The sequence below is a fragment of the Parasteatoda tepidariorum genome, chromosome 5, assembly GCF_982258835.1.
Source record: "Parasteatoda tepidariorum strain Cologne lab strain chromosome 5, Ptep-v5.0, whole genome shotgun sequence".
NCBI classification, from domain to species: Eukaryota; Metazoa; Arthropoda; class Arachnida; order Araneae; family Theridiidae; genus Parasteatoda; species Parasteatoda tepidariorum.
This window is the reverse complement of record NC_141759.1, coordinates 28,500,041-28,526,887: the sequence shown is the minus strand read 5'-3', so window position 1 is coordinate 28,526,887 and position 26,847 is coordinate 28,500,041. Positions and strand designations below refer to the sequence as shown.

At 32.4% G+C, this 26,847-nt stretch overlaps 1 protein-coding gene across 1 annotated transcript; it reads left to right on the top strand.

Annotated features, from left to right (window-relative positions):
- Positions 1-22,080: 22,080 nt before the first annotated feature.
- On the top strand, positions 22,081-26,037 carry LOC147808726 (uncharacterized). The gene is made up of 3 exons (XM_087162716.1): positions 22,081-22,411; positions 23,096-25,015; positions 25,217-26,037. The coding sequence occupies exons 1-3, from the start codon at positions 22,081-22,083 to the stop codon at positions 26,035-26,037; spliced, it is 3,072 nt and encodes a 1,023-aa protein (XP_087018842.1).
- Positions 26,038-26,847: the final 810 nt, after the last annotated feature.

The following is a 26,847-nucleotide window of genomic DNA, read 5'->3' as shown; positions in this document are numbered from 1 at the left end:
GTGATTTGTCGATCAAGAGCACGTAAAATGTTTCCTTTCTTCATTTAGATTTAGTGTCCACACTGTAAGTAATTTATTCAACCAAAATATCTAACTCATGAACATTTAAATATAGTTATCTTATGTAGGGCATTTCTATTTACCCTTAAATGAGAATAATATAAAAAGAATTAATAGAAAAAAATTAATACAGATGAATTCTATTGTAATGAGTAACAGTTCACATCAAACAGTAATTATTCTGTATTTCATTTGTCATTGATTACTCGCATAAATCTCTGAAATAAAATTAGTCTTTAAAAAAGATAAATGTGTGTTGTCATTACTCTGGAGGAACAAGGCAATTATAAGATTAATCTTCCGCTTGTTTTAGGAGAACAAACAATGTATTAAGTTTGATGACAAAGTTAAAGTTAATTGCTGAAGAGGAATTGATTGGTGGAATAATCAATGTTGATTTAGGTTAATAGCAGACCTCGCTGGTAAACTTTTTAACACGTTGAATGCCACGCTAATTTTACATGGCTTGCCCGTCTGTCCAAACGCTGAATAACTACAAACTAAATTTGCAAATATTAGACAGATTTTGCTAGTTTGTTAAAAGGTTCAACATAACATAACTGAAAAAGAGTGCTGAATTATATAACCCTACGAATTGTTTAGAAATAGTGGCGGATAAAAATCTACTAAATTGAATTTATTAAACCAAGAATTACAATTGATAAACTACCACTTGAAAATATTTATTCGCTGTCCGGAGCAAGTTGGCATCGCTGTCATTGTATATATATGGCATAGCATTGTATATAAATAAAACTATTTTTGTGTGATCTATATTGCATTAATTTCTTCAAACCATTTTGGTAACGATAATAATATTAAAAAATTAAAAATTTACTCGAATTATTTGTTTCTAATAATCTTGGTTTCGCTGGTCACCGGTGACCCCCGTGGCGCTAAGAACAAACTCAGTGCCGGTCACCTGTTACCCCCATGGTATTCAACGTGTTAATGTGGACTTTGAAAAATAATATAGCTACGAAAATTCGAGTTTTACTGTATGCATGCCTCACATTAACACGTTCACGCCGGGGTGACCCACCGGTGGGTCACGCTAGATTGTCTCATCTTGGCAGCGCACCGGAGTAAAAACTGGTAGCAATAAATTTCATTTTTTAATTTTTTTCCGGGAACAATAAAAATTGTTTTTAACGGATGCAATTTTTATATTGAATTGCTTCTTCGCCGTGATAAATTTCCTTACAGTGAATTGTTATTGTTGAGAACAGATTAACTCCTCCCGAATAATATCTAATATTGAAACAGTTCTTCTACCAGTATTTTCTCTTTTCCCGTACCAGTATTTTCATTTTTCCCGGCGTGAACGTGTTAATAAATACAAATGCGTATACACTTTTTTAAAAACAAATAAGTATTTGTTTTTAAGAAAATGATTTTGGTTTGAAATGCACTTCTGAAAGAATGGCCGAAGCTTTAAAATGCAAAAACGGACATATCTACTTTAGAAAATGAACGAAGCCTTTGATTCTGTTTTTAAAATTCGGTGTTGACCATTGTAATTTAAACTAATTTATTATTGACTTTTAATGCTTGCAATATTAATATATATTTCTGAAACTATTGATGAGATTAAAATCGATTTTGTACTTAATTTTAAAACTATTATATTTGAGTGTAGTACATTTGAATGTAATAATAATTGAAATAGAATGCAAATTTTTTTTATGAATTATTATTTCTTATTATAAAATTTTGAAAATGGTCAAAGTGATTTTAAATAGTGACTTACAGAGATGCCAACTTGCTCCGGACAGCAAATATATATTTTAAAGTGGTAGTTTATCAATTGTGATTCTTGTTTAATAAATACAATTTAGTAGATTTTTATCCAGCACTATTTCTAAATAATTCGTAGGCATATATAATTCATCACTTCATAGTACTTATGTCATGCTATACATTTTTAAAAGCAAGCAAAATTGTCAAATATTTGCAAAATTTACTTTATAGTTATTTACCGTTTTTTTAATTATTTTGGCGTGTCCGGAGCAGTTGGCATCTCTGGACTTATTTAATTTTTTGACCTTCAAATGATGGAGAAATTGTTTAATTTTATTTCTCATCACATAAATTTTAAATGTCTAAAACGATTTTAAATAGTAACTTAAGCAAATTTTTATACTTTAAATAAGAGAATCAAAAGTTTGAAAAAAAAATCGATCAAATAGTTTCAGAAATATACGACTAATAACGTGAGAACTAATAACTCTGTTATTTAGGAGCTATTCAGCAAATTATATTCAAATTTTGTATTTTATTTAATTTTTTTAAAGTTTCGAATAAAGAGTAGGGGAGAGTGGGGTCAATTGTAACATTTTTTACTTAACTATTTTTAACTAACAAAAAATCTAATATATTATTAGTATTAATTGACAGACGAGTAAAGTAGACTATCCTCTACTAGAAAAAAAATAAGTACCTTATTTTAATTATTATTATATTAGTTATTAGCAATTTTTGACAGTCGTGCACTTGTTACAATTGTCCCCACTTACGGGGTCAATTGTAACAGTTCATAAATTCAACTAAAACATAGTTAATTATACATATTATCATAGTTGTGATATATTTTTTTATTGATCAAAATAGTAGTGATATTTTAGGAGTAAAAATAATAATGAGCAGAGACCTAAAGGTTTAAACTTTTAACTTTAAGGGGTTAAAATTTTTAATTTATGCTGTGAAAGGTGACAAATAAAATAATGCACATGCAACATAATATAAATGATATAGGAAACTATTGGTGGTTCTTAAAGAGTTAAGTAATGGTTTGTAAACATAAGATTATTTATTTTCAGTTGTTACAATCGTCCCTTTACGTATTGTTACAAGCGTCCCAAAGACGCCATGTCAGCTTCATTTGTTAAAAACAATGCTAGTTAATTAGCAAAACTAATCTTTTTTTTTTGAAATGTTAATTAAGGTGTCCACTTACATATTTGGTTAATAATTTTTATTTGTTCAAACAAAATTACTTTGTTACAATATAATATTCTAATACCAAAAAAAGTACTTACGTAGCGTGAAAATATCTTTTGTGATGTAACTCTTTCAAAAGTACATAAAAATGGTTGCCAGCAGGGGTGTACATGTAGATTTATTAAATACACCTTGTGCGCCACCTAGGAACCAAATCTAGAACCCGACACTCGAAATTTTTGCTCTGTTACAATCGTACCCTGTTACAATTGACCCCACTCTCCCCTACATTTAAAATCTTACAATTAAAAAGCATTGAAGTAAAAATAAATAAATAATTCTAAAAATGTATATATTTGTACCAAAATTTCTTTGGATACAGGAGTTTAATAATTGAGTATAAATATTGATTGATTCTTTTTCGTAGTGCTAGATGTGAAAAGCAAAAATTAACATTTAGTGATTCTAATTTTTGATTGATTTTCTGTTTAAAGAAGCGAAATCATAATTTCTAACAATGAAAAGAAATTTATTATTTTATTTTAGATCTAATTACAAATATTTATGTGGTTAAAATAATATGATATTTGGTCTATCGGAAAGTACTGTCCGCGAAGGTGCACGCCTTTACTCATAAAAGCTAAAAGATTCTTTTATAAAAGCATTTGGTAATGTTCCCTTTAAATTTTTTTTCGTGAATCTAAAATTAAAAAAATAATTACTAATAAAAAGCAAAAATCTATTAAAAAAGGTTAAAACTAGCAACTTTTTCTAGCATATTTTTTTCAGTTTACTGTTGAAAGCAAAAGCAAGGAATACTTTCGTTCTAAAATATACATAATTGGCAATGAAGTAGTTATGACTGAATTACTGAATAGATTAAATAAATAAAAACGAATTAAGTTTCTACCACTTCATTCATTTTTAGACACAAGTCGCATGCTTTTAAAAGTATAAAACTGAGCAAAGTTACCTCGGTAGAATGTAGTATTTTACCTTTCTTTTCCATAATCTATAACTTTAAAGAACAAAGATATAATCCTAGATATTAAATTTATATAAAAATGTGAAAAAAATAGAATAAATAAAAGAATTATAGAATAGAATTAAATGAAAGCGTTAATTCTAGTTTTTTGAAATTCATCATTCAGAGACGATTATTTCTTATTTAATTTTATCTTCATTAGCTTGTTGCCATTCTCCCACGACAAATAAAAATTCTTTAAGCAAACGACTTCCTTGTTATTATTTTTTACGTTGCTATTATCTTTACAGCGAAACAAGTTCGTCTGCTCTTTTGATGATACAATTACTTATCATATAAATTATATAGTTTTATAAACCTAAACTAAAATCGTTAGCTTCTTTTGTTCCACAACAAAAAAAAGAAGCCATTCAATAAGATTTGACAATTGGTTAGAGTATTCTAAGCGATATTATATTTTTAGTATTTTTCATCCGGGTATGATAATTTTATTATTGAACTTTGATTAAAGGTTTAATGGATGAGATACAAATAGACGGTTTTGCAGATCGTTTGTTAAACAGACTGTATGACGTAGGCTTGCAACAATGCGCAGGAAATTTTATAACACTATTTACTTTAATAACTTTGGGCATTTATGGATTTTGATATATTAGCGTTGCATTGTTTGAAAGAAATTTTTTATAGAGAAACTCTAGCAGTAAATCTAATTTTAGATAAGGGTAGGTTAAAAATTGAAAGCTACATTTTATCTAGCAATAAAAATGGTAATTACCGCAGAAGTCATATGTTATAATATAAATTACTTGGCAACGTAGCATTTAATCGTAGTGACGTAGCTTTGTGACGAAAAGCGTTTTATTTTCTATTTAGCATAACATCGTCTTCATTGTTGAGTAATACAAAAATATAAAAGCTGAATATTACGCGAACATTAAGCTAAGTTTTAATAATTATCTTCATCGATTTTCAAAACGAAGTATCTATTAAATTAGTATGAAAATAAAAACTTGTGCTCTGTCTTTAAAGTGAAAGTTACCTTCGTAATAGTTTTCGAGTCTTTGCTTGCACCTCTTTACTCTTGGTAACTTGATTTCAATTTATATCACGTTTTATGTTTTACTGCTTACGGTGAGCATTAGATCCCTTTATGGTAATTTAAATTTTTTTTGGCGTATTTCGCCACATCTAGAGAAACTCTTAAAGCGAATTCAGAAATATTTGCACTTAATTATAAAATTCGTTTATCCAAAGATAATTTCATGCAAAATATAACTGTCAGTAAATACTTATTTCTAAAATTTCATGTTTAAATTTTTTTTAAATTTATGAATATAATTGTTTTGTCTTAGTTACTTGTCAACCACCAAAGATTCGATTCTCAAATATATATGACAACCTTGTCTCAATTACTTTTAAAACAGAATTTGGTTTCATGTGCACCACTGGTTCACTTTTTAAATAGTCTGCGCAGACTACTCATTAAAATCCCTGTGGAAGCTCTCGTCCTTAAAGTTACAATACTATCTCCGTAATTTTAATAATTTTGCACACCCAAGAGATAAAGTAACTCCTTTATTAAGCAATTAATAATACATTAGAATAATTAGTGAGTTATTTGTAATAAAACTGTTCTGTTTTTGAACCGTTGTCTATAAATTATGCTTCTAAAAATGTATGCTTCTATAAATTATGCTTCTAAAAATTTGATGAAGGATTATAGTTTAGAGTTCCCTTGCCGTAAGGCTAACCGAAGGAGGTTTTTCTCTTCATGCAAAGCAAATGCTGGCTAGTTCTATCAAAGAGTCCTCCAAGAAAGTAAATTTCTCCCAAGACTTCTTGATCTAGGACCCTTGTCTTCTGGATAGAGTTTAAAATTATAAGGCTACGGAGGTAGTCGTAAACTCAACGTGAACTTAATTGACATATTAATAACGACAGTTATAAAATATGAAGTAAAATAACCGGATAATGTAAATCGGTCCGGTACCGGTAAAATTCTGGTACCGGGTAATTTCCGGGTACCGGTTTATTTCTAGTAACGAGTATATAAATTTTTCTTATGCTACTAAGTTATAAATCATTTTATTTATTATATTAAGGATCAAAATTTAGATACTAAACATTTAGAAGTTTATTTAACTTATTGCTTATAGTGACCTTCACCTTTCTGGATTCGTATTTTTTTTCATTTGATTTATTACAGAAATAATACGCAGTAAATGCCGCCATTGGAGTTTCGCTGTCCAACAAATAATTGAATATTACATAAATAAAGCGCGTTTTCTACGAAATGTGCACCGTCATCATAAAAGAGGAAAAAGATCAAAAATCCATTGATTTACAGCAATCGATATTGTTTCGTACATTGACGTATGAATAGCAATAAACTTTTAAACACGTGATATTTATCTAAACACACACAAAATTCCATTTTGAAAACATATCATAAAAATGTTTGTTACCGTAGACTACATCGGTGAAGAAAATATTAATGTGACACTTACTTTGATCGCCACTTTAATTATTGTAAGAATATTCATGACAAATTCTCTTAGTTCTTACGTTTCAAGTTACCCCCCTGTGGGACTGCTCAGAGCGAGATTAATCCGATACGAGTGGTAACAACCAGGTCGGTCGGGTCTCTACTTTAACAGAAGTACACATTTATTTAGTTAATGAAGTTTTTTATGGTCTTAACGTTATTCATTATGAATATTGGTTAATTCTTCCCATTTTTTGTAAATATTTTTCCTGCTTGTAATTTTCGTTTCCCTACTTGTAAATATGTCTTGAACTTTTCTATACATTCAATGATTTGTTACTTTTTACCATGGCAAAGTGCTATTCTTTTTTCCCTACCTTAACATGTGCCATTATTTGTTGCATTTTAAGTGATCCGTCTATTGTTTTTGCTTATGTTCTCATTACTGGATGAATGAGAAAAGGGCCATAATTGGCCTGAGGAGCCTAGCTAGACCAAACAGACCAGACCGGACCAGTTTGTATGTCATTCTATACCTTTTAAAAAGCAGGCAAAAATGGTCAAATATTTGCAAAATTTACTTTGTAGTTATTTACCGTTTTTTTAAAATTATTTTGGAGTGTTCGGAGCAGTTGGCATCTCCGAATATAGCCATTTTCCATGGAACAAAAGCGCAGTATATCAAAATTGTCCACCAAAAGTCCAGTCAATGTACCAAGTGTGTTTTTTTTACATTAAAAAAAAATTTTTTTTTTTTGGCTGATTTTTTAAAAAAAAATCTGGGCTTTAAGAAGTTAATGTTAGTTACTCCCTCCGAAAAGTAACCATTATTTAAATAGTTATACTACTACTACTGTTTTCTCTTTTCCGTGTCGCTTTCAGGCCTGGTGGAGTAGTGGTAATATTTCCTGTAACTACTGAGATTCTGTAATAGTTGAAGGGTATGTCTTTTATACAATACTTCTGAAGCCCTTTGCTCAAGTTTAAAAATAATACACATTTAAAATAATTTTATTTTAATTAAATTAATCAATTGAATTAATCCAATATCATTTCAGTGAGTCGTGGTGACTCAGAGAATAGAGCGCTTGACTACCAATGAGGTACCCGGATTCGAATTCCAGCGACGGCAATACAAATTCTGCATCTGCCTTGCAACGACCACAGTGCTGGCATAAAAGTTCCTCAGTGGTAGATGGATGATGAGTATAGTTCGTTCACCAAGAGTTGGCACTTGGCTCTGCTTCATCACGTGGTATCCGATTATACTATTTCGCTATTTTGGAGAGAAAGATGAGAACAATCCTGAACAAGGTTGCTTTTTGGCGATCGTATGAGAAAAATATTTATTTTGCTATCTTTATGTGCATTTTTTTAAACATAAAACATTTAATACATTTGATGATATTTCTTTCTTTTGAGTGAATAGTTTGTCCTTTTTGAGATATTTTGCTGCAATATATTTAGTTAGTTAGAGTAACGACAGGTATAATAGCAGATGATAAAGCGAAGTAAATGACTGAAAAAGAATTCACTGTTTACGTTTGGCGCGCATTAAGGGTTCTCTCAATTTCAAGCGCGGAGACTTTTCTCTTCTTAGTAATGAGCCGAAATGAATTCTTTGTCCGAGGAGGTGGGGATGAGTGCCAACTCCTGGTGAACGAACTATAAAGGTCCCCTAGCCGTCAGACTAACCGTGGGAGGGTTTCGTGATTTTCCTCCCCTTGTACCAAAATTTACTTTGTAGTTATTTACCGTTTTTTTAAAATTATTTTGGAGTGTTCGGAGCAGTTGGCATCTCCGAATATAGCCATTTTCCATGGAACAAAAGCGCAGTATATCAAAATTGTCCACCAAAAGTCCAGTCAATGTACCAAGTGTGTTTTTTTTACATTAAAAAAAAATTTTTTTTTTTTGGCTGATTTTTTAAAAAAAAATCTGGGCTTTAAGAAGTTAATGTTAGTTACTCCCTCCGAAAAGTAACCATTATTTAAATAGTTATACTACTACTACTGTTTTCTCTTTTCCGTGTCGCTTTCAGGCCTGGTGGAGTAGTGGTAATATTTCCTGTAACTACTGAGATTCTGTAATAGTTGAAGGGTATGTCTTTTATACAATACTTCTGAAGCCCTTTGCTCAAGTTTAAAAATAATACACATTTAAAATAATTTTATTTTAATTAAATTAATCAATTGAATTAATCCAATATCATTTCAGTGAGTCGTGGTGACTCAGAGAATAGAGCGCTTGACTACCAATGAGGTACCCGGATTCGAATTCCAGCGACGGCAATACAAATTCTGCATCTGCCTTGCAACGACCACAGTGCTGGCATAAAAGTTCCTCAGTGGTAGATGGATGATGAGTATAGTTCGTTCACCAAGAGTTGGCACTTGGCTCTGCTTCATCACGTGGTATCCGATTATACTATTTCGCTATTTTGGAGAGAAAGATGAGAACAATCCTGAACAAGGTTGCTTTTTGGCGATCGTATGAGAAAAATATTTATTTTGCTATCTTTATGTGCATTTTTTTAAACATAAAACATTTAATACATTTGATGATATTTCTTTCTTTTGAGTGAATAGTTTGTCCTTTTTGAGATATTTTGCTGCAATATATTTAGTTAGTTAGAGTAACGACAGGTATAATAGCAGATGATAAAGCGAAGTAAATGACTGAAAAAGAATTCACTGTTTACGTTTGGCGCGCATTAAGGGTTCTCTCAATTTCAAGCGCGGAGACTTTTCTCTTCTTAGTAATGAGCCGAAATGAATTCTTTGTCCGAGGAGGTGGGGATGAGTGCCAACTCCTGGTGAACGAACTATAAAGGTCCCCTAGCCGTCAGACTAACCGTGGGAGGGTTTCGTGATTTTCCTCCCCTTGTAACGAAAATTCTGTCTAGTGCAATCAAAATGTCCTCCACGAAGGCAAAATTTCTCCCAATATTTAATACAGGAGTTTCCTTTTCTCCTGGATTGGGTTCAAAATTACAAGTTTACGGAGTTCATTATTAATAGTCGTAAACTCAAAATTGGGTCGGCTGTTCAACAGCGGTTATAAAATAGAATGAAATAAAATATCGTTTAAGTGCCCATGCCTCATTCTTTAAAAATTTCTCAGTCACAAAAGCATGATGTAACTCAACGTTTACTCTCTTTGTTGTGATGTTGAAAAAAGTAATATGTAATAAATATATATTTTAAATTTACCACTTTATAAAAAAAATAAAAAATATCTAAAATTTTACTGATCATTACAATTATAGTGAAAAAATTCTCTCTTTAGTGTGTTTAATAAAGCATTCGCTTTCTTTCAAATAAGATGGCGGATGTGGTGATATGTAGAAATTCTTTCGCTAATTCGTTTTCGATCAATATTATGTGCTTATAAATAAAGTGGTAGCAAAATGTACACTCTATATTTAATTTTAAATGTTTTTTATCAACACTATATGATTATTACAATATTCTGGAGATTATTGTAACAATAATTTTTTCTAACATACTAAAAAATAATTTTGTTTTCGAGTGTCATCTAATGCAGTTTTGGCGGATATACTACCCTTAGGTCAGGACGATTTTTAGATGACCTACAAGAACAATTTCACAAAATGTTTTTTTTTTTTTTTTTTTAAAAAACAACTAACTTTTCCATTTTTCCTTAAATCAGTACCAAGTTCGATTCAAAATCCAAGTTTCGAACGTACCATTTTGTAAGGATTTTTCCACCAATAATATAAATCTATCTTCCAGCTCATTAATCGTGTGTTCGTAAGTAATATAATTATACTGGTGTCGATCTACTGAACTGCGTCTGAAGTTATTTATGTGTGTTTCCACCTACTTAAAACGGAACAACTGATTGGGACAAAATCTTTGACCTAAATGTAGCAACTAATTTGGGATGGAGGGAGTATTAAGAAGCAATTATTAAATATAGGGACAATTATCAATGCAGGCAGTTTAAAGTTAATATTTATTTTGTTCATAACGTTGAGTGCATAACTTCAAACGAACACAAAAATGTTTAGCAGTGTTTGTTTGCAATAATATGCTGCAAAGAAATATTAAATAACGTAACTCAATGGTTTAAAACTATTTTGCTGTTTTCGGCGCATTCTTATTGGCCAGAAAATCACATGGTACGATCCAGTTTTTCTTACTTAAAAATTCAGATTTCATTGATTAGCATCTGTATAAAATTAAGAAAAGTTATAAATGCAGTCCTATGCAAACCCTGTCGTCTTGGGGAGGACATGGACATGCCCCATATTTCCGTCTGTCCTGCACTCATCTGTGTGTGGACACTACTGGGAGGCTAGGGCCCGTATGGTCTAAGCATGTCACTATGCATTCTATTCATCCCTTTTTGCCTTGTTTTTCTTGTTATTTTATCCTTTTAAATTTGCCTGCCATTGGAAATAAAAAAACTTCTAGAGTATTTCTTTTTGGGCCTCTCTGGTCGAGCTGTATCACCCATCAAAAGCTCTGTTAAACGTGGAGGTGGCGGGTTCGAATCCAGCCGTAGTTCCAGATGTTTTCTTTGTGATGGCCTTCTCTGTATTTTGCTATCTGTCCTTCTACTTGACAAAGGCTTTTAAGCCTTAATTGAGCACACAAGTGTGTAAATGTATGTTGTACCAATAAATTAAAAAAATATATATTTCTCTCTTTCTCCTTAATTTAAGGGTGCCTCTAATATTCACTTATCATCTAATATTCACTTATCATCTAATATTAACTTATCATCTAATATTTACTTATCATCTAATATTCACTTATCATCTATTATTCCCTTATCATCTAATATTCACTTATCATCTAATATTTACTTATCATCTTTTCATGATGTTCTTTGATATTTTTTTAAATTTTTTTATTTTGAAATTTTTTTTAAATAAAAGGCTTACAACTAAAAGCTGTAGTACCGCAGTGGACTGATCGTTAAGACACGGTTCCCAGCAAATCACCGAAGTCAAGCATCACTGGCTACGGTCAGTGTGCTGGTGGGTGACCACTTGGATCAGCCTGCGTAGGGACCGAGGGTGGGTAACTAAAAGCTGTTATTCATTTTAATGGAGTATTATGATAATAACTGCATCCTACTAAATATGCAATAAATTAAATTGATGAATTGTAAGACATTATTAGCAATCAAATTTTCGCGCAATCACTAATTATCCTCAATGGCTCATTTTAGGTTTTTAGGATGTCAAAAATAAAATAGGAATTTAAAAAAACAGAAACAAAATTATAGAAGAAGCTGATATGTTAATGCAGTAAGTTGATAGAGTTTAAATTTCGTGCCTGTAGAATCGGGAATTAAGTGTATTGCTAAATCTTTATAGGGCTGTTGTTTCCAGTTATGTAATGTGAAAATATTTTTGGGAATAATATTTGTTTATAAAAATAAATATACACTTAGCTTATACATTTAACTAAACAGATAAATACATTTACCTAAACATAATTTCGATTGACTCGTAAAACCATTTATTTAGCTTCAAGTTTTGTAAGATTTTTAAAATTTTACCAAATGTGAAGGTTTGGTCCGGAATTTGAATTTTTGCCCTCATAAATAACCGAAGTTGTGTATTTTTTAACTACAAATAAACTTGATAAGAAGTGATTAAAGACTTAATGTACAGGAGAAAATAATTCTACACCACTCATCTTGCTCTTTAGTCTTATCCACATTTATATAAACAAAGCCATTCCCTGGTATTTTTTTCTTCTAATTTATGAAGTTAACTGAAAATGAAATAACTGCACATAGCATGGGTTGGAATACAGTGATAACGACTTTTTAATATATAACGACTTTCAAAAAAATAAGTAAGTTACGGGAAATATATTTCCTACGGCCTTATAAGGGGTTAATACAATTAAAATATCTTTCCCCATAAAAATTTTTTTTTTTTGGACTTTCGAATTTTTTTATAAAATCTATTTATCGTTAAGGAAAAAAGTGACTGGGAAAAAAATGGGGGTCGCCGGTGACCGGCGAAGCCAAGATTATAGGAAACACATAATTCGACTAAATTTTTAATTTTCCTATATTATTATCGTTGCTAAAATGGTTTGACGAAATTAATGCAATATTTTTTTTTAAATTTCCAATGGCACACATGAAAGACAAATTTGTTGCAGAGAACAATACAAAGAAAGAACAAAAAACGGAAACAAGAGCAATTTAATTAATGCAATATAATACTTGACTATTTTTGCTTGCTTTTTAAACGATATAGCATGACTTGCGTACTATAAAGTGGTGAATTATATAAGCCTACGAATTATTTAGGAATAGTAGTGGATAAAAATCTACTAAATTGAATTTATTAAACCAAGAATTACAATTGATAAACTACCACTTTAAAATATATATTTGCTGTCCGGAGCAAGTTGGCATCTCTGACTCAGGTATGACTGTAATTTCACAGAGGCTTCACAGCCAACACTCGAATCTTTTGTCTTGCCAAAGCCATTTAGTCTCAGCCATTATACTATTTCATCAGAAGAAGGAGTGAGATGCCAGCTTCGCGGGCAGGTACTCTACTAAAACACATATCAAGTCAAGTCAAAATACGTCATACTAAACGTATTAAAAAAAGCAAAATCAGTCTAATAATAGCAAATTTAGTTTGTAATTATTTACCGTTGTGGTCAGACGGACTTGCCATGTAAAATTAGCGTGGCATTCAACGTGTTAAAAATCTATTATTATTTTTTTTTTGTAAATCTTTGAAACCCACAGTTGTCAGAGAAGGAAAAAGAATGAAAATACAATTTTATTCTCTGACACTGAATCGCTACACGATATCTACTGAGTTGTAATCACGGAAAATCATCCCAAAGAATAACGACAGTGTTCGTAGCGTGACACTGCGTTATAGCGTGGGTGAAAACAACGGTGATCAACAATGATCTTGACCCGTTATTCTGTGTAGGATCATTGTTTTCAAACTTGTTGTGAACAGACAGAAAAAGATTGGCAACTAAGTAGTGTATATTCGAGTAAGTGCAGTGAAAAGTGCGAGAAAGTTGAAATTTTGTATTTATTGTTTGTATTTCAAAACCTGAAGATGCAAATTAAGATTTCATTCAATGCGAGTTAATATAATATAAAAATAAATAAAAAACTTTTAAACTATTTTTATGTGATTATAGAAAAAAAAAATATTTTTCCGTTATTTTATTTTTATGCGATTACTGGAAATAATATTTAATGATACTTTTAAGAGCTACTGAAAAAAGTTCTTAACGTTTCTTTTTAATGTAGAATTCTAAAAGATTTCGATTGTATAAAAAAAAAATTATGTTTGTCGTATTTTTTTCTATTTAAAAATTATGACTACAAAATACATTATTCTCTATAAAAGCTATGATGTCGGATTCTGTGGAAAAACGAATAATTAATCAATAATATGACAAAAAATTTGAATGCGCACAGCTTATAAAGTCTTTAGCAAAATCACTTAGCCTGTGAAAATCTAAAATAGAGTAAAAAAATATTTTACTCCAAATGAACCAAACATCATACTTTAACTGTAACTTTGCAGTAGTTTTTATCATTATTTTGTTTCAGATACATTTTAAGAAGAACGTAACTAAAATTATGATCTACTCTAAAAGTTTTGCGCTTTTGCTAAAAGTGCAAAACAATCTTAAAAATATCATATTAAATTTTTTGTATAGTAAACACAAATAGGATGTCTCACATATGGTCGATGATAGAATTGTACACTTTTCTGCATTTAAAAATATCATATTAAATTTTATTGTATAGAAAAGACAAATAGGATGTCTCACATATAGTCGATGATAGAATTGTACACTTTTCTGCATTTAAAAATATCATATTAAATTTTATTGTATAGTAAAGCATACCTGCCAACTTTTAATCCCTTCCATTATGAATTTTCCCAGTGGTATTAAAATGGAATTAAAACTTCAATTTTAAGCAAACAAATACGTTGTATTTGAGAAAACGTAAGTTGACAACCAAGTTAGTAACGCATATTAATATAAGTGCTTAATTTTTGTAAGAATAGTAAGAATTTTTGTAAGAATCAATATAATTTAAAAATTAAGATCATAAAAGAAAAAATAGTATATAATTACTACCACTTTAAATATGAAAATAAAATCTTCCGGAAAATCCGGAAGAGTTGGCAGGTATGGTAAAGACAAATAGGATGTCTCACATATAGTCGATAATATGTAGAACTGTACACTTTTCTGCATTTTGTTTCTACATTCTAAAATATAATATAAAATGTTTTGCGTAGTAAACACAAATAGGATGTCACACATATAGTCTATGATAGAATTATACACTTTTCTACATTCTGTTTACTAAACTAATTGATTTCTTTTTACTTAATACCCAAGTTAGATACAAAGTTCGTCAACAGATGGTACTGTTAAATAAGAAAAACTAAAGTAGAAAGTAAAACTATTTGCAGCAATAACATGGCGTAGTCTGTGAATGAAGATAACAGATGAAGAAGATATTTCAGCTAGAAATATCTGACTTGCTGCAAAAAATATTGCTGTATAGTTTATCAGTGAACAGTATCACCTATTTATAAAAAGTTTTAACTAGTTTTTAAAACTATTGAGAAGAAATATTCCAGTCTCTTTCACAAAATGCAGCAAACCGTCTCTTTTCGTCATTCTTCAACTTATTATTTAAATCATTGTCGACTTTGGGGACTCCCCCTTTAATGGTATTATGTGTTTAATGGTATTATGTGTTTGTAATGGTATCAGGGCCGGATTAACCTATAGGCACACTAGGCACGTGCCTAGGGCCTACGAAATTCAGGGGCCTACGAAAAACTTGGGAGAAAAAAATTTGTTGACAAAAATAATTTAGCTTTAAAAACAACAAGTGTATTTTGCACAAAATTATGAAGATACAAATAAAAATATAATATTTTTCGGTAATAAATTATTTTGCATAATCTTATGATCTAATATATTACTTTTTTGCGATTTTTGGATTCAACGAAATCTTGTATTATGCTGTCGAATTCCAAACTACGCAAAATGTCGTATTCAATAGACATAAGTGCGAGCGATGCCAAACGATCTTGATTCATTGTTGAACGCAAATAATTTTTTATAAATTTTAATCTGGAAAAAGATCTTTCTCCTTCTGCATTTGATCCAAGAATCGACAAATATATTCTTAATGCAATGTGAGGAAAAGTATTCACAAGTTTATCTTTTAAATGTTATATTTCTACCTTTTTTTTTCTCTTTAAAGTTTGGAGTACCTTTCCTTTTTCTCTTACTTTATGCATTACACTTTTTCCTTGTAATTCGGGTTCGATAAAACATCGATTAACGACACTTTTTGGTCGATCCAGAAAACTGGGAAATTCAGACATCCGGGATAGCGATGGTCCCGAGCATCCCGGATAATTGGTTCTCTACTGAATAAATATTTCTTGTAACTAATCTCACTATCAATTTCACTGTTTTCTTTGCTGGTTTGTTGTATTTTTGTCGTGAAGTGTTTACATAGTTATCGATCGAACTAATCATTATGGTATTATCGATATCAACTGCAATATCGGCAGTATGTCGGTATTGCAGATAAAGTTCGATAAAAAAATTCGTAAATTAAAATCCATATTAATAAAAATGTAAAAAAAAAAATATGCAAGAAAATTTTAGCATATATTTTGAAAAGAGGGGAAGGAGGGGAGGGCCCAAAAACGGCTATGCTTAGGGCCTACGAAAGGTATTATCCGGCTCTGTGCCTAGGGCCTACGAAAGGTATAATCCGGCTCTGAATGGTATCATGTGTTTCGTAGAGCTGTTTTTCAGAAAACATTACATGATCATAAAAACTATACGATAAAAAACGTAATAATTTTAAGAAATTTGAAAACATTCTATAATTTTTGAATAATTTCTATTCAAAATAATTTAAAAATAAATGGATATCTATCAAAAAAATTCGGAAAAACATTACATTAAAAGCTTTTGTACAAGGAATAATGAAAACTTGGAAAAAAAAGTAAGTAAAAATACAAAACTTTTTAAAGTTTTAATTATTTTTCCAGACTTATTATTTTCGAAACGAATGAATAATAGTTTCTTTTTTAACTTTGTTAAAAAACATGGAATAGAATTTTTAAATTTTGATAAGATGTTTTTGTATTTCTATAAACTTTAATCAAATTCTAAAAATAAATAAATAATTTAAGCAAAATATTAAATGAAAATCAGAAAAAAAATATTTCTGTAAACTTCTTCTAACTATATCATTATTGTTCTTGAAAATAATTGAAATTTCGAGGAAAACGTTTCTGGCGTAAGGAAAAAAAAAGTAAATTTAATTTTTCTTCTTTTTTGAATTCAAGATCGAGCGGCGATATAGGCTATTATTTTCGTCTGAGGCTATAAATAAATACTTTTTACTGTTCATTTTAGATTCAAAAGATACTGAAAGAAAGCCGCCGATTTTCAGATAGCAATTTAGAAAAACAAGAACTGGAGGAAGTTAATGTATTTTCTCACCTTTTCAACAATGACTTCCTTTTTTGATTGCGACAAAATGAAATATGTGCATTGTGATATGCTTTAAAATTTTTGTCGTTTTCAAATGCTGTATGGTTATTTTAAAAACTTGACCTTCAGTCTGTTTTTCCATTAGTATAGAAATATACACTGACTACTATTTTTACATTTTTTTTCTTATAAAAATTCATGTTGGCCTATATTTTTCAACTTTAAAAATTTTTGCTTCCCTCCTTCTATATTGTTTCAAAAAAAAAAAAAAAAAAAAAGAAGAAGAAGAAGAAGACAAAAAATCTGTGCAAAATTTTAACTCAAGCGTAATTTTAAGGCGACGCTTATCAATCCTGAATCCAGAGTATTTTCACAAATAAAATCATTTTATTGACAATTATTACTAAGTAACTTACTTTTTGGCAGATTTGCATAGTTATTTTATTTTATTTCGTAACCGTCGTTGAACAGACAACCCAATTTTGGGTTTACGACTACTAATGCTCAACTACGTAACCTTGCAATTTTGAACTCAATCCAGAAGAAAAGGGAACTCCTGGATCAAGTTTTGGGATAAAGTTGCCTCCGTGGAGATCTTTTTGATGGAATTAACCAGCATTTACGTTACGTGGAGAGAAAAACCTCGAAAACCTCTCACAGTTAGCCTGACGGCAAAGAGACTCTAACCCATGAGGAAATTTTACGTCAGCACTGTGGTCAGTGCGAGTCGGGTGCGAAATTCGTATCGACCAGGCATCGTTGGGAATCGAACCCGATTCCCCGCATTGGAAGGCAACTCTCTATCCCCTGAGCCACTGCGTCTCGATTTGCATTGTTGATGATTTTCTTCCCTGTTACGTGTTACGCACTTTCTGCTGAAAATTTGCTTTTTTGTGACTTGGTATGCCTTTACCCAAGGCGTCTTATTAGAGTTATTTAGATTTTTTACACATGAAGTTATTTTCAGAGAGTTATTCTTGTTTTATTATTTTGTTTTGGTAAGTAACTTATTTTAGGACAGATTTGCATTTCCCGTGCCCTTTATCCCTATTACTTGTTGCACATATTCTTCTGAAAATGTGCCATTTTTCGATCTTGTAAACCTTGACCTATCGTGTCTAATGCCAGTAACAGTTACTGAACATGGCAGTTTTTCACTCTCTTAAAGTTTTTATCGCTAAAGTTTGTATTTCGGAAGTTAATGATGGAAGCAAAGCCTGTTTTTCGAAGACTCCGTCGTAATCAGAAATGGTGCTTTTTTGCGAATAATATGCTATTTTTATAACTGCCGTGAGTTTACAACTGTTACTCATGACTCTCAGGACAAGTTTAGTCTGCTTAAAGCCAATGTTGTCTTCACTTATTTTGATAATGGCGCAAAACATCATTGTAGAGAAAAGTCACAGTTCTGTGAAAATGAAAAGCGTTCGCGGTCTTATTATTTAATATTTAAAAACTCACTGCTATGCTGCATTACTTGGACACATAAAAATTTGCAAACACTGAAAATAAAGCAGTGATTTTGCTAATTTTCATGTCGCCAAATTTGCGATTTTTAAAGAAGTCTAATAACTTTTAAAATATTTAAGTTATTTGTCTGTTCTAAAACCCGGATAATTCTTCACGGCAGGATTATTTAGTTTAAAATCATCGCATTGCTTCAAGTGTAAGGCTCTTAAACTATGGCTTATTTATCTTCCTTGGCGACAGAGCTTTAGGACGCTTTACCGCAAGAGCAATCCTTCGTTGAAAATTATCTTTCAACTTTATTAAATAATTTAAAACTTAACACGTTCACGCCGGGTGTTGCGCCTGTAAGCGGGACGGAAAAGAGAAAATATTGGTAGAAAAACTATTTCAATATTAGATAATATTCGGGAGGAGTTAATCGATTCTCAACAATAACAATTCCGTAGCTGTCAACTCTTCCGGTTTTCCAGGAAGATTTTATTTTCATATTTAAAGTGGTAGCGAAATTCATGTTATTTCACTAAACCTTTTGAATTATAATAATAATTTTAAATCAGTTTGACCACCACTACATATAAATAATTATAACAAATATATAAAAGCATATTAGTTCATGCAATAGCGAATTGCAACCTGATCAAAATATAAACATATTTTTGAAGAAGATTGTTTTTCGGTAATTGTTTTACTAACACTTGGAAATTTCATTCTCGAAAGGAGTGAATGTTGGCAGGTATGCAATTCACTGTAAGGAAATTTATCACAGCGAAGAATCAATTCAATAAAAAATTGCATCCGTTAAAAACAATTGGTAGTTACGGATTTTTATTATTCCCGGAAAAAAGCTAAAAAATGAAATTTATTTGTTACCAGTTGTTACTCCAGTGCGCCGCCCGATGAGACAATCTAGCGTGACCCACCCCGGCGTGAACGTGTTAAAGTATAGAAAAGTGAGCTCACATGTTGAAAGTCCTTGGCGGACTCGATATGGCTTCAGATTTCAGCTAAGTATGTATTGTTGCTGAATATTACTCTTTATTCTTCTTAACTTTAATTTATTTATTAATCTAAATCTCAATTTATTTTTTCCTAACCTTCATCTGTTTCGAGCATAACTTGAATCATATTTTCCTTAATCGTGTTTGAAGTAATGTCATCAGTTAAATATGAAACCACAGCTTCCAGAAAAAAATACTGGGGATTTTTCTTCTTTTTTTTACTGCAACCTTATTGATTTCTATATCCATATCCGGTAAAACTGTTTGTTAATTCATGAGTAGGGAATCACGAGAACGTGCTTTAAATTGTATATGGTGATGTAAGCAACAATCGTTGTACACGCAGGAAAATTCTTTTCTTCGTTTTCGATAACTGAAATTGATCTAGAAATAGGTAGCACATTAATCGTCTTGATCATTCATTTAGAATTACTCCCACATACGCAGAATATTCCGTGCTTCCAAATACCGCCAAGAAAAATCATAACTTATTCCAATTATCGATCATAATCTCGCTACTGTTTTGAAGCAGAAATAAGATATTCAAGATATCCAAGAATATTATAATTGGTATCACCAGACGCTTGTTTTGTCCACAGTCTCTTGAAAGATTAACCTAGACCTGACGTTTCATTCTTTGGTAAATCAATACAGCACATCTAAACTAGTTGAGAAAATATGTGATGACAAAAATGACCCAAACGAACGTTAAATTAATTCGATTGAAAAAATTTTCCAAGATTTTTGCAGGCTTAATTTATTTGACGCGAATTGCTTACTGTTGAATCACAAATTTCCTGAATTTTAGAAACCAAAGTTTTTTTAAAAATCTTATACAGTATGAGCCGCGATGGCTCAGGGGATAGAGCGTTCGCCTTCCAACGAGGCGAACCGGGTTCGAATCCCAGTCGATACGAATTCCGCATCCGGCTTTCGCCGACCACAGAACGTGACGTGAAATATCCTCAGTGGTAGATGGATCATGGGCTAGAGTCCCCTGCCGTCATGCTTACCGTGGGAGGTTCTCGTGGTCTTCTCTCCATGTAACTCAAATGCGGGTTAGCTCCATCAAGAAGTCCTCACGAAGGCAAATTTCTCCCAATACTCGATTCAGGTATTCCCTTGTTTTCTGAATTGGGTTCAAAATTACAAAGCTACGGAGTTGATCATTAGAAGTCGTAAACCCATAAGATTGGGTCGGTTGTTCAACGACGGTTATAAAGTCTTATACAGTTTGGCCGGAATAGCCTGGTTCGTAGGGCACTGGGCCTATGTCCAAGAGGTTGTGAGTTCGATCCCCGCCTGACTGATACACGTTAAATCTGTTGAGTCTTAAAGTCCTCCATGTTCCCATAACAAATCATACCTCTGGGTTGTCTTCTGGATTCGTTCGGAATTACAAGGCTACGGAGCTCTTCCTTTGAAGATTATGATGCCAGGCACTATTGTTTTTTCCCTTGCAATGCTACTATAATCTATTAATATATTTCCATCGACTGCAAGTGTTATGTGATATTTTCCTACCAGTGTGTTCCAGACGCAAATGCGTGAACGCAGATGCGGTGATTATTTATTATATTATTTATTATATTATTTCTTACATTATTCTTTTGTTGGCAACATGTATATATTCTTTGTGTACATTTGTGATAGTAAAAGAGTTTGTTCTATGAGATACTTGTTTTAGTGTTGATTGTAATTAGAAACATTTACGTTTACAACCAACACATTTTGGTGCCGAAACAACTCGGTTTAAAATTAAATACGAATCAGATGAATAATTTACGCAGTTACTCTTTTAAAAAATAACGAAACTTCAAACACCAGTATTGCTCAATTATGGAGAAACAAAACGATAAAGAACTTGGCGATAGTCTGGCACTTTTGAAAAGAAAAAGAACAGTGCGAGGTAATGTTACTCGATTTATTACGCACTTAAATTCGGATCTTTCTGTAACCTCTGACACTTTAAATGAAAATGTCGAATATATTAGTCATCGGCTTTCCGATTGCTTGTTAGAAATGAAGAAATTGGATAATGACATACATAGTTTATTAACAGATAGTGATTATGACAATGATATTATTCAATGTGAAGAATACGTGGATAATGCCGAGCTCGCTATCTTTAAAGCAAAAAAATTTGGTAGTAGAACTAATTTTGAATATAATACTTTACAATCGCCAGAAGTAACCGTTTCTCAAATACCTGTTACACAAGTACCCGTTATGCAATTACCCGTTTCTCAATCTCACACAGTGAAACTTCCTACTATTAAACTCGATACTTTTCGAGGTGATATTGAACAATAGCAGTGTTTCTGGGAACAATTTAAATCTTCTATTGACGATAATAATAGTCTATCATTAATTGATAAACATGTGTTTTTGCGAGGATATTTAGAAGATGAACCAAGACGCTTAGTCGACGGAATCAGTGTTAGTGCCGGCACATATGAAACTACAAAAGCTCTTCTTTAAAACCGATATGGCGACAAAAACAGAATAATTCAAGCCCATTTAGACTTTTTGGAAAATATTTCGCCAATACGTAATCCCACTCCTATTGCATTGAATGAAGTATTTATAGAATGCAACAGAAGACTAAACGCTTTAATGGCTTTAGGAGAGGATATCAACGCTTACGGGCGCGTTTTAGCTCCAAAAATGTTACGTGCCTTTCCGGATGATATTTGTCTCCGATGGATCATTTACGCAAAAAGAGAGAAAATATCTGAAGGTGATATGAATAAACTAGTGCAATATTTATCTGAAGAAGTAGAAGGTGCTCTCACAACACTAAAAATTCGAGGCGAGCAAAACTTTGATTACACATTTAAGACATCTACAGCAGCCTTGCATGTGAATTCTAAAAAGATTAACCAGACTAAAAAACCATCTCCATTTTGCCCCTTCTGTGAAATTAACGGTCATTGGCCGCAAGATTGTGCGAATATAACTGAACTGATACTCGACAACTATGAATTGATACTCGAATCCAAAAATTAAGAACCTCTGGTAGATGCTTCCTGTGTACTAATCGTGGCCATAGTATAAAAAATTGCCTTCGCAAAGATAAAGCGTTCTGCATAAGATGCAAAGAGAAGCACCATGTCTCTATTTGTAGAAACAACAGTTCAAATCAACCTAGCCACTCTATTTCTACAAATAACATCGATACTCGTACACCTAATTTTACTCACTTACAGACTGCTCGAGTATATATAACTGGCCCAACTGGTATTACTAAGCTTACAAGATGCATTTTAGATTGTGGAAGCCAAACCAGTTTCATTCATTCACATCTTGTAGACTACCTAAAATTAGATGTTATTAGCTCTGATTCACTTGAAATTCATGCATTCGAATCATCAAATCAGGCTCAATCGAGACGAAAAGTAAGATTTAAACTATCAAGTATTTGGAATCAGTCAGAAATTTATCTACATGCATTTGAAAGTTCTAATAGATATGCAGTTCATCCATCAGTTCCATTAGAGATTGCTTCTATGGCTCACAAGAAAAAATTTAGGCTTGCTGACCCGAATGACACCATTCAAGAGATGCCTATAGAAGTTTTGGTTGGTGCAGATTTTTACTGGACGGTGGTGAATTCTGAGATTCCTTTCAGACTTTCGGAAACAATTGTGCTCATTCCATCAGTCTTTGTCTGGATCCAGATCTCATACATCTACATACACTTCTTTATCGTCAGTTCATAATATTAGCATCAAATTACCATATACTTTGGATGATCAAGTTAGGAAATTCTGGGACTTAGATACTTTAGGTATTAAAGTCATGCAAGACAAAGAAATGTCCATTCGCAATTCTGAAATATTGGAAGACTTTCGAAGCTCTTATGAAGTCCTAGAAAATCGTCGTGTTGTTAGATTACCTTGGAAGAAAGACGTTACTCTTTCTTCAAATAACTATCATGTAGCATCAAAACGCTTCAATACATTGTGCAAGAAGCTCCAAACAGATCCTAGCTTAAAGGAAATGTATGTTACACTCATGGAAGATTACATAGACAAAAGGCAAGTTGAAATAGCACCGGAAAATCATGATAAAGAAGAAAAAAGCTATTACATACCCCATCACGTAGTCATTAAAGAGAAAAACGCAGAAATTAAGGGACGAATAGTGTTCGACGCCTCTTCTCACACACCAGGCCATCCATCATTAAACGATGTTCTAGAACAAGGTCCCAACTTACTTCCAGAAATTTTAGCCACCTTATTACGATTTCGTCTTCACAAACAAGCAATTATTAGCGATGGAAGTCAGGCTTTCTTACAATTAACTTTGTGGGAAAAAGACAGATGTGCTACTAAGTTTCTATGGTTCAAAACTAGGAAAAATGATGATGAACATTTGCAGCTAGAGAATGAAATTGTGGTCTACCAATTTACACGTTTACCCTTTGGATTAACCAGCAGCCCATTCCTTCTTTCAGCTACACTTGATGAATTATCCTGCATGTACTCCAATATTTATCCCACAGCAGCTAAACATCTAAAAGGCAATATTTTCATGGATGATTTCATTATGGGAGTTGATTCAGAAATCGAAGCGAAGACCCTATTTCACGAAATGCAAGAACTCACGAGTCTTATAAGCCTTCCCTTAGCAGAATGGAGTACCAACTCACAAGTTTTGAAAAACGAATGGAAGAAAGAAAAAATAAAGTTTAAAAGTAAGACTCAAGTCTTAGGTGTTCATTGGGATACAGAAGAAGATTCGTTTCATCAAAATATTAAGGAGCATGACCACGATTTATTTGAGGAACCGGTCACTAAACGCTTACTTCTGAAAGCAATCTCAAAGATTTTTGATCCCTTGGAAATTTTCTCACCATCTACTGTAATAGGAAAAATTCTCTTTCAAGATACATGGCTATGCGGTATTGAATGGGACGAACTTTTACCCTCATCTATCGCATCAAGGTTTTCAAAATGGATTATAGACTTACCACATTTAAACAACATTCGATTCCCCAGATGGATTGGAATATCTTCTGCTGATGTTACCATTCACGTATTCTGCGATGCTTCGGAACGTGCTTACGGAACAGTGTTATATGTACGATTCACAGAAGATACTAAATTTCATGTTCGAATGGTTTGCAGTCGTAATAGACTTTCTCCTCTGAAAAGAATAACACTTCCCCGCTTAGAGCTGTTAGTCGCACTATTGGGTGCTCGATTACTCCATTATTTCTGTACAGAAACTAAACTGGATAGGAACACAGCAACACTTTGGAGTGACTCAACAGTTGCCTTAAATTGGATACAAGGTGATCCAAATCGGTGGAAAACTTTTGTCTGTAACCGAGCGAACGAAATTCTCAATTACACAAATCCAACACAATGGCGGCATTGCCCTGGCAATGAAAATACTGCCGACCACTTGTCTCGTGGTGTTGCACCAACAGAGCTTAAATCATTGGATCTGTGGTGGCTAGGACCAACCTGGCTAACACAATCATCAAAATTTTGGCCTTCAAAACAACTGAGTTACGCTAATCCAGATATTCATGCTGAACTACGTAAACCAGCTTCTCAATCTTTATTGATAACTTCTTAACAACCTCTTATTGATATATCGCGCTTCAGTTCATATATGAAACTTCTTAGAGTTACAGCATGGATATTTCGTTTCTTGTATAACTGTCGATCCAAGCAACACATTTCTATTGACCTCACATGTGATTAGCTTAACACAGCAAAAAACTATTGGATTCTTACAGTGCAAAAGCAATGCTTTCCAGCAGAGCTTAACGTTTTACAAAATAATTCCCCTTTGCCAAAATCTTCAAAAATTAGCCGTTTTAACCCGTTTCTTCAAGAAAATCTCATACGATTAGGAGGTAGATTACAGTTCGCATCGCTCAAAAATGAGCAAAAACACCCTTTGCTTCTTGATGGATCTCATCCTTTTGTACATCTTTTCATATACTACACACACGTGAAGCTTCATCACTTAGGCGTTCAAATTGTACTTTCAGAGATTCGTTCCAACTTCTGGATAATACGAGTACGTGAAGCCATTAAACGAGTGCTCTACAAATGCCTACCTTGTAAACTCTCACAGGCATCTAGAAGTCAACAAATCGAAGCTCCTTTACCAAGGGACAGAACTACACCTTGCCTTCCATTTACTACTATTGGCATAGACTTCGCCGGCCCACTTTATGTTCGTAACTTGAAACCTTTAAATACAGCCTATATCGCACTTTTCACTTGCTCAACTACTCGTGCTGTACATATTGAACTAGTTTCTGACCTCACTACTGACAAATTTCTCATGGCCTTAAAAAGATTTGTAGGCAGAAGAGGAATCCCCCATACAATATACACTGACAACGCCACTACCTTCCACGCCGCTAATAAAGAGCTATCCATTTTATGGGACAACTTGACATCGTTAAAAGTTCAGCAATATTATGCCCAGACGGGAATTAAGTGGAAATTTATTGTTGCACGAGCGGCTTGGTGGGGAGGATGGTGGGAACGTTTGATCGGACTAACAAAAAGATGTTTGCGAAAACCCTTGGTCGAACCTTGTTAGATTAAGAAGGTCTTTCTACAGCATTAGTTGGTGTTGAAGCCGCATTAAATAGTCGACCGTTAGTTTATGAACAAGGAAATGATGATCCTGAAGAAACATTAACACCATCCCATTTTCTTTCCGGTAAAAGACTTACAACCATACCTTCACAGCCTGCAGCATCTAGTAGGAAATATCCCGACCTGTTCAACTGATCATTCCTCTTGAGGTTGATAAGGGTGGGGAGGATGTTCCAGACGCAAATGCGTGAACGCAGATGCGGTGTTATTTATTATATTATTTCTTACATTATTCTTTTGTTGGCAACATGTATATATTCTTTGTGTACATTTGTGATAGTAAAAGAGTTTGTTCTATGAGATACTTGTTTTAGTGTTGATTGTAATTAGAAACATTTACGTTTACAACCAACACACAATGTAATGCAAATTATGTCTTATTTGCGCAAAACTGCAGTATGTCTCACTTCTCTAATTTTTTTAGACGGAGCTTAAAGGAAACTCGATTTAATACTAGTATTTTAGTAACTAAGCTATCCATTGCTAAGCTTTGAGTGATTTCGGATCTATTAAAGAACTTCATAGAGACCGTGAGTGAAAATCTGCAATTTTTGAACAGTAAATGAATAAATAAAAAAAGCAAATCACTGTAATAAATTTTAAACTGTTTTTCGAATTCGCATTCAGCAAAGTGCTACGGTAAAAATTCTAAAGAATGGTCAATGGTCAGCAAACTATCTGTGCGCGGGGAAATATACTTATTTTGAGGATAAAACGCAGTTTTTTAGAGGACACATAATTTTTTTTTTTT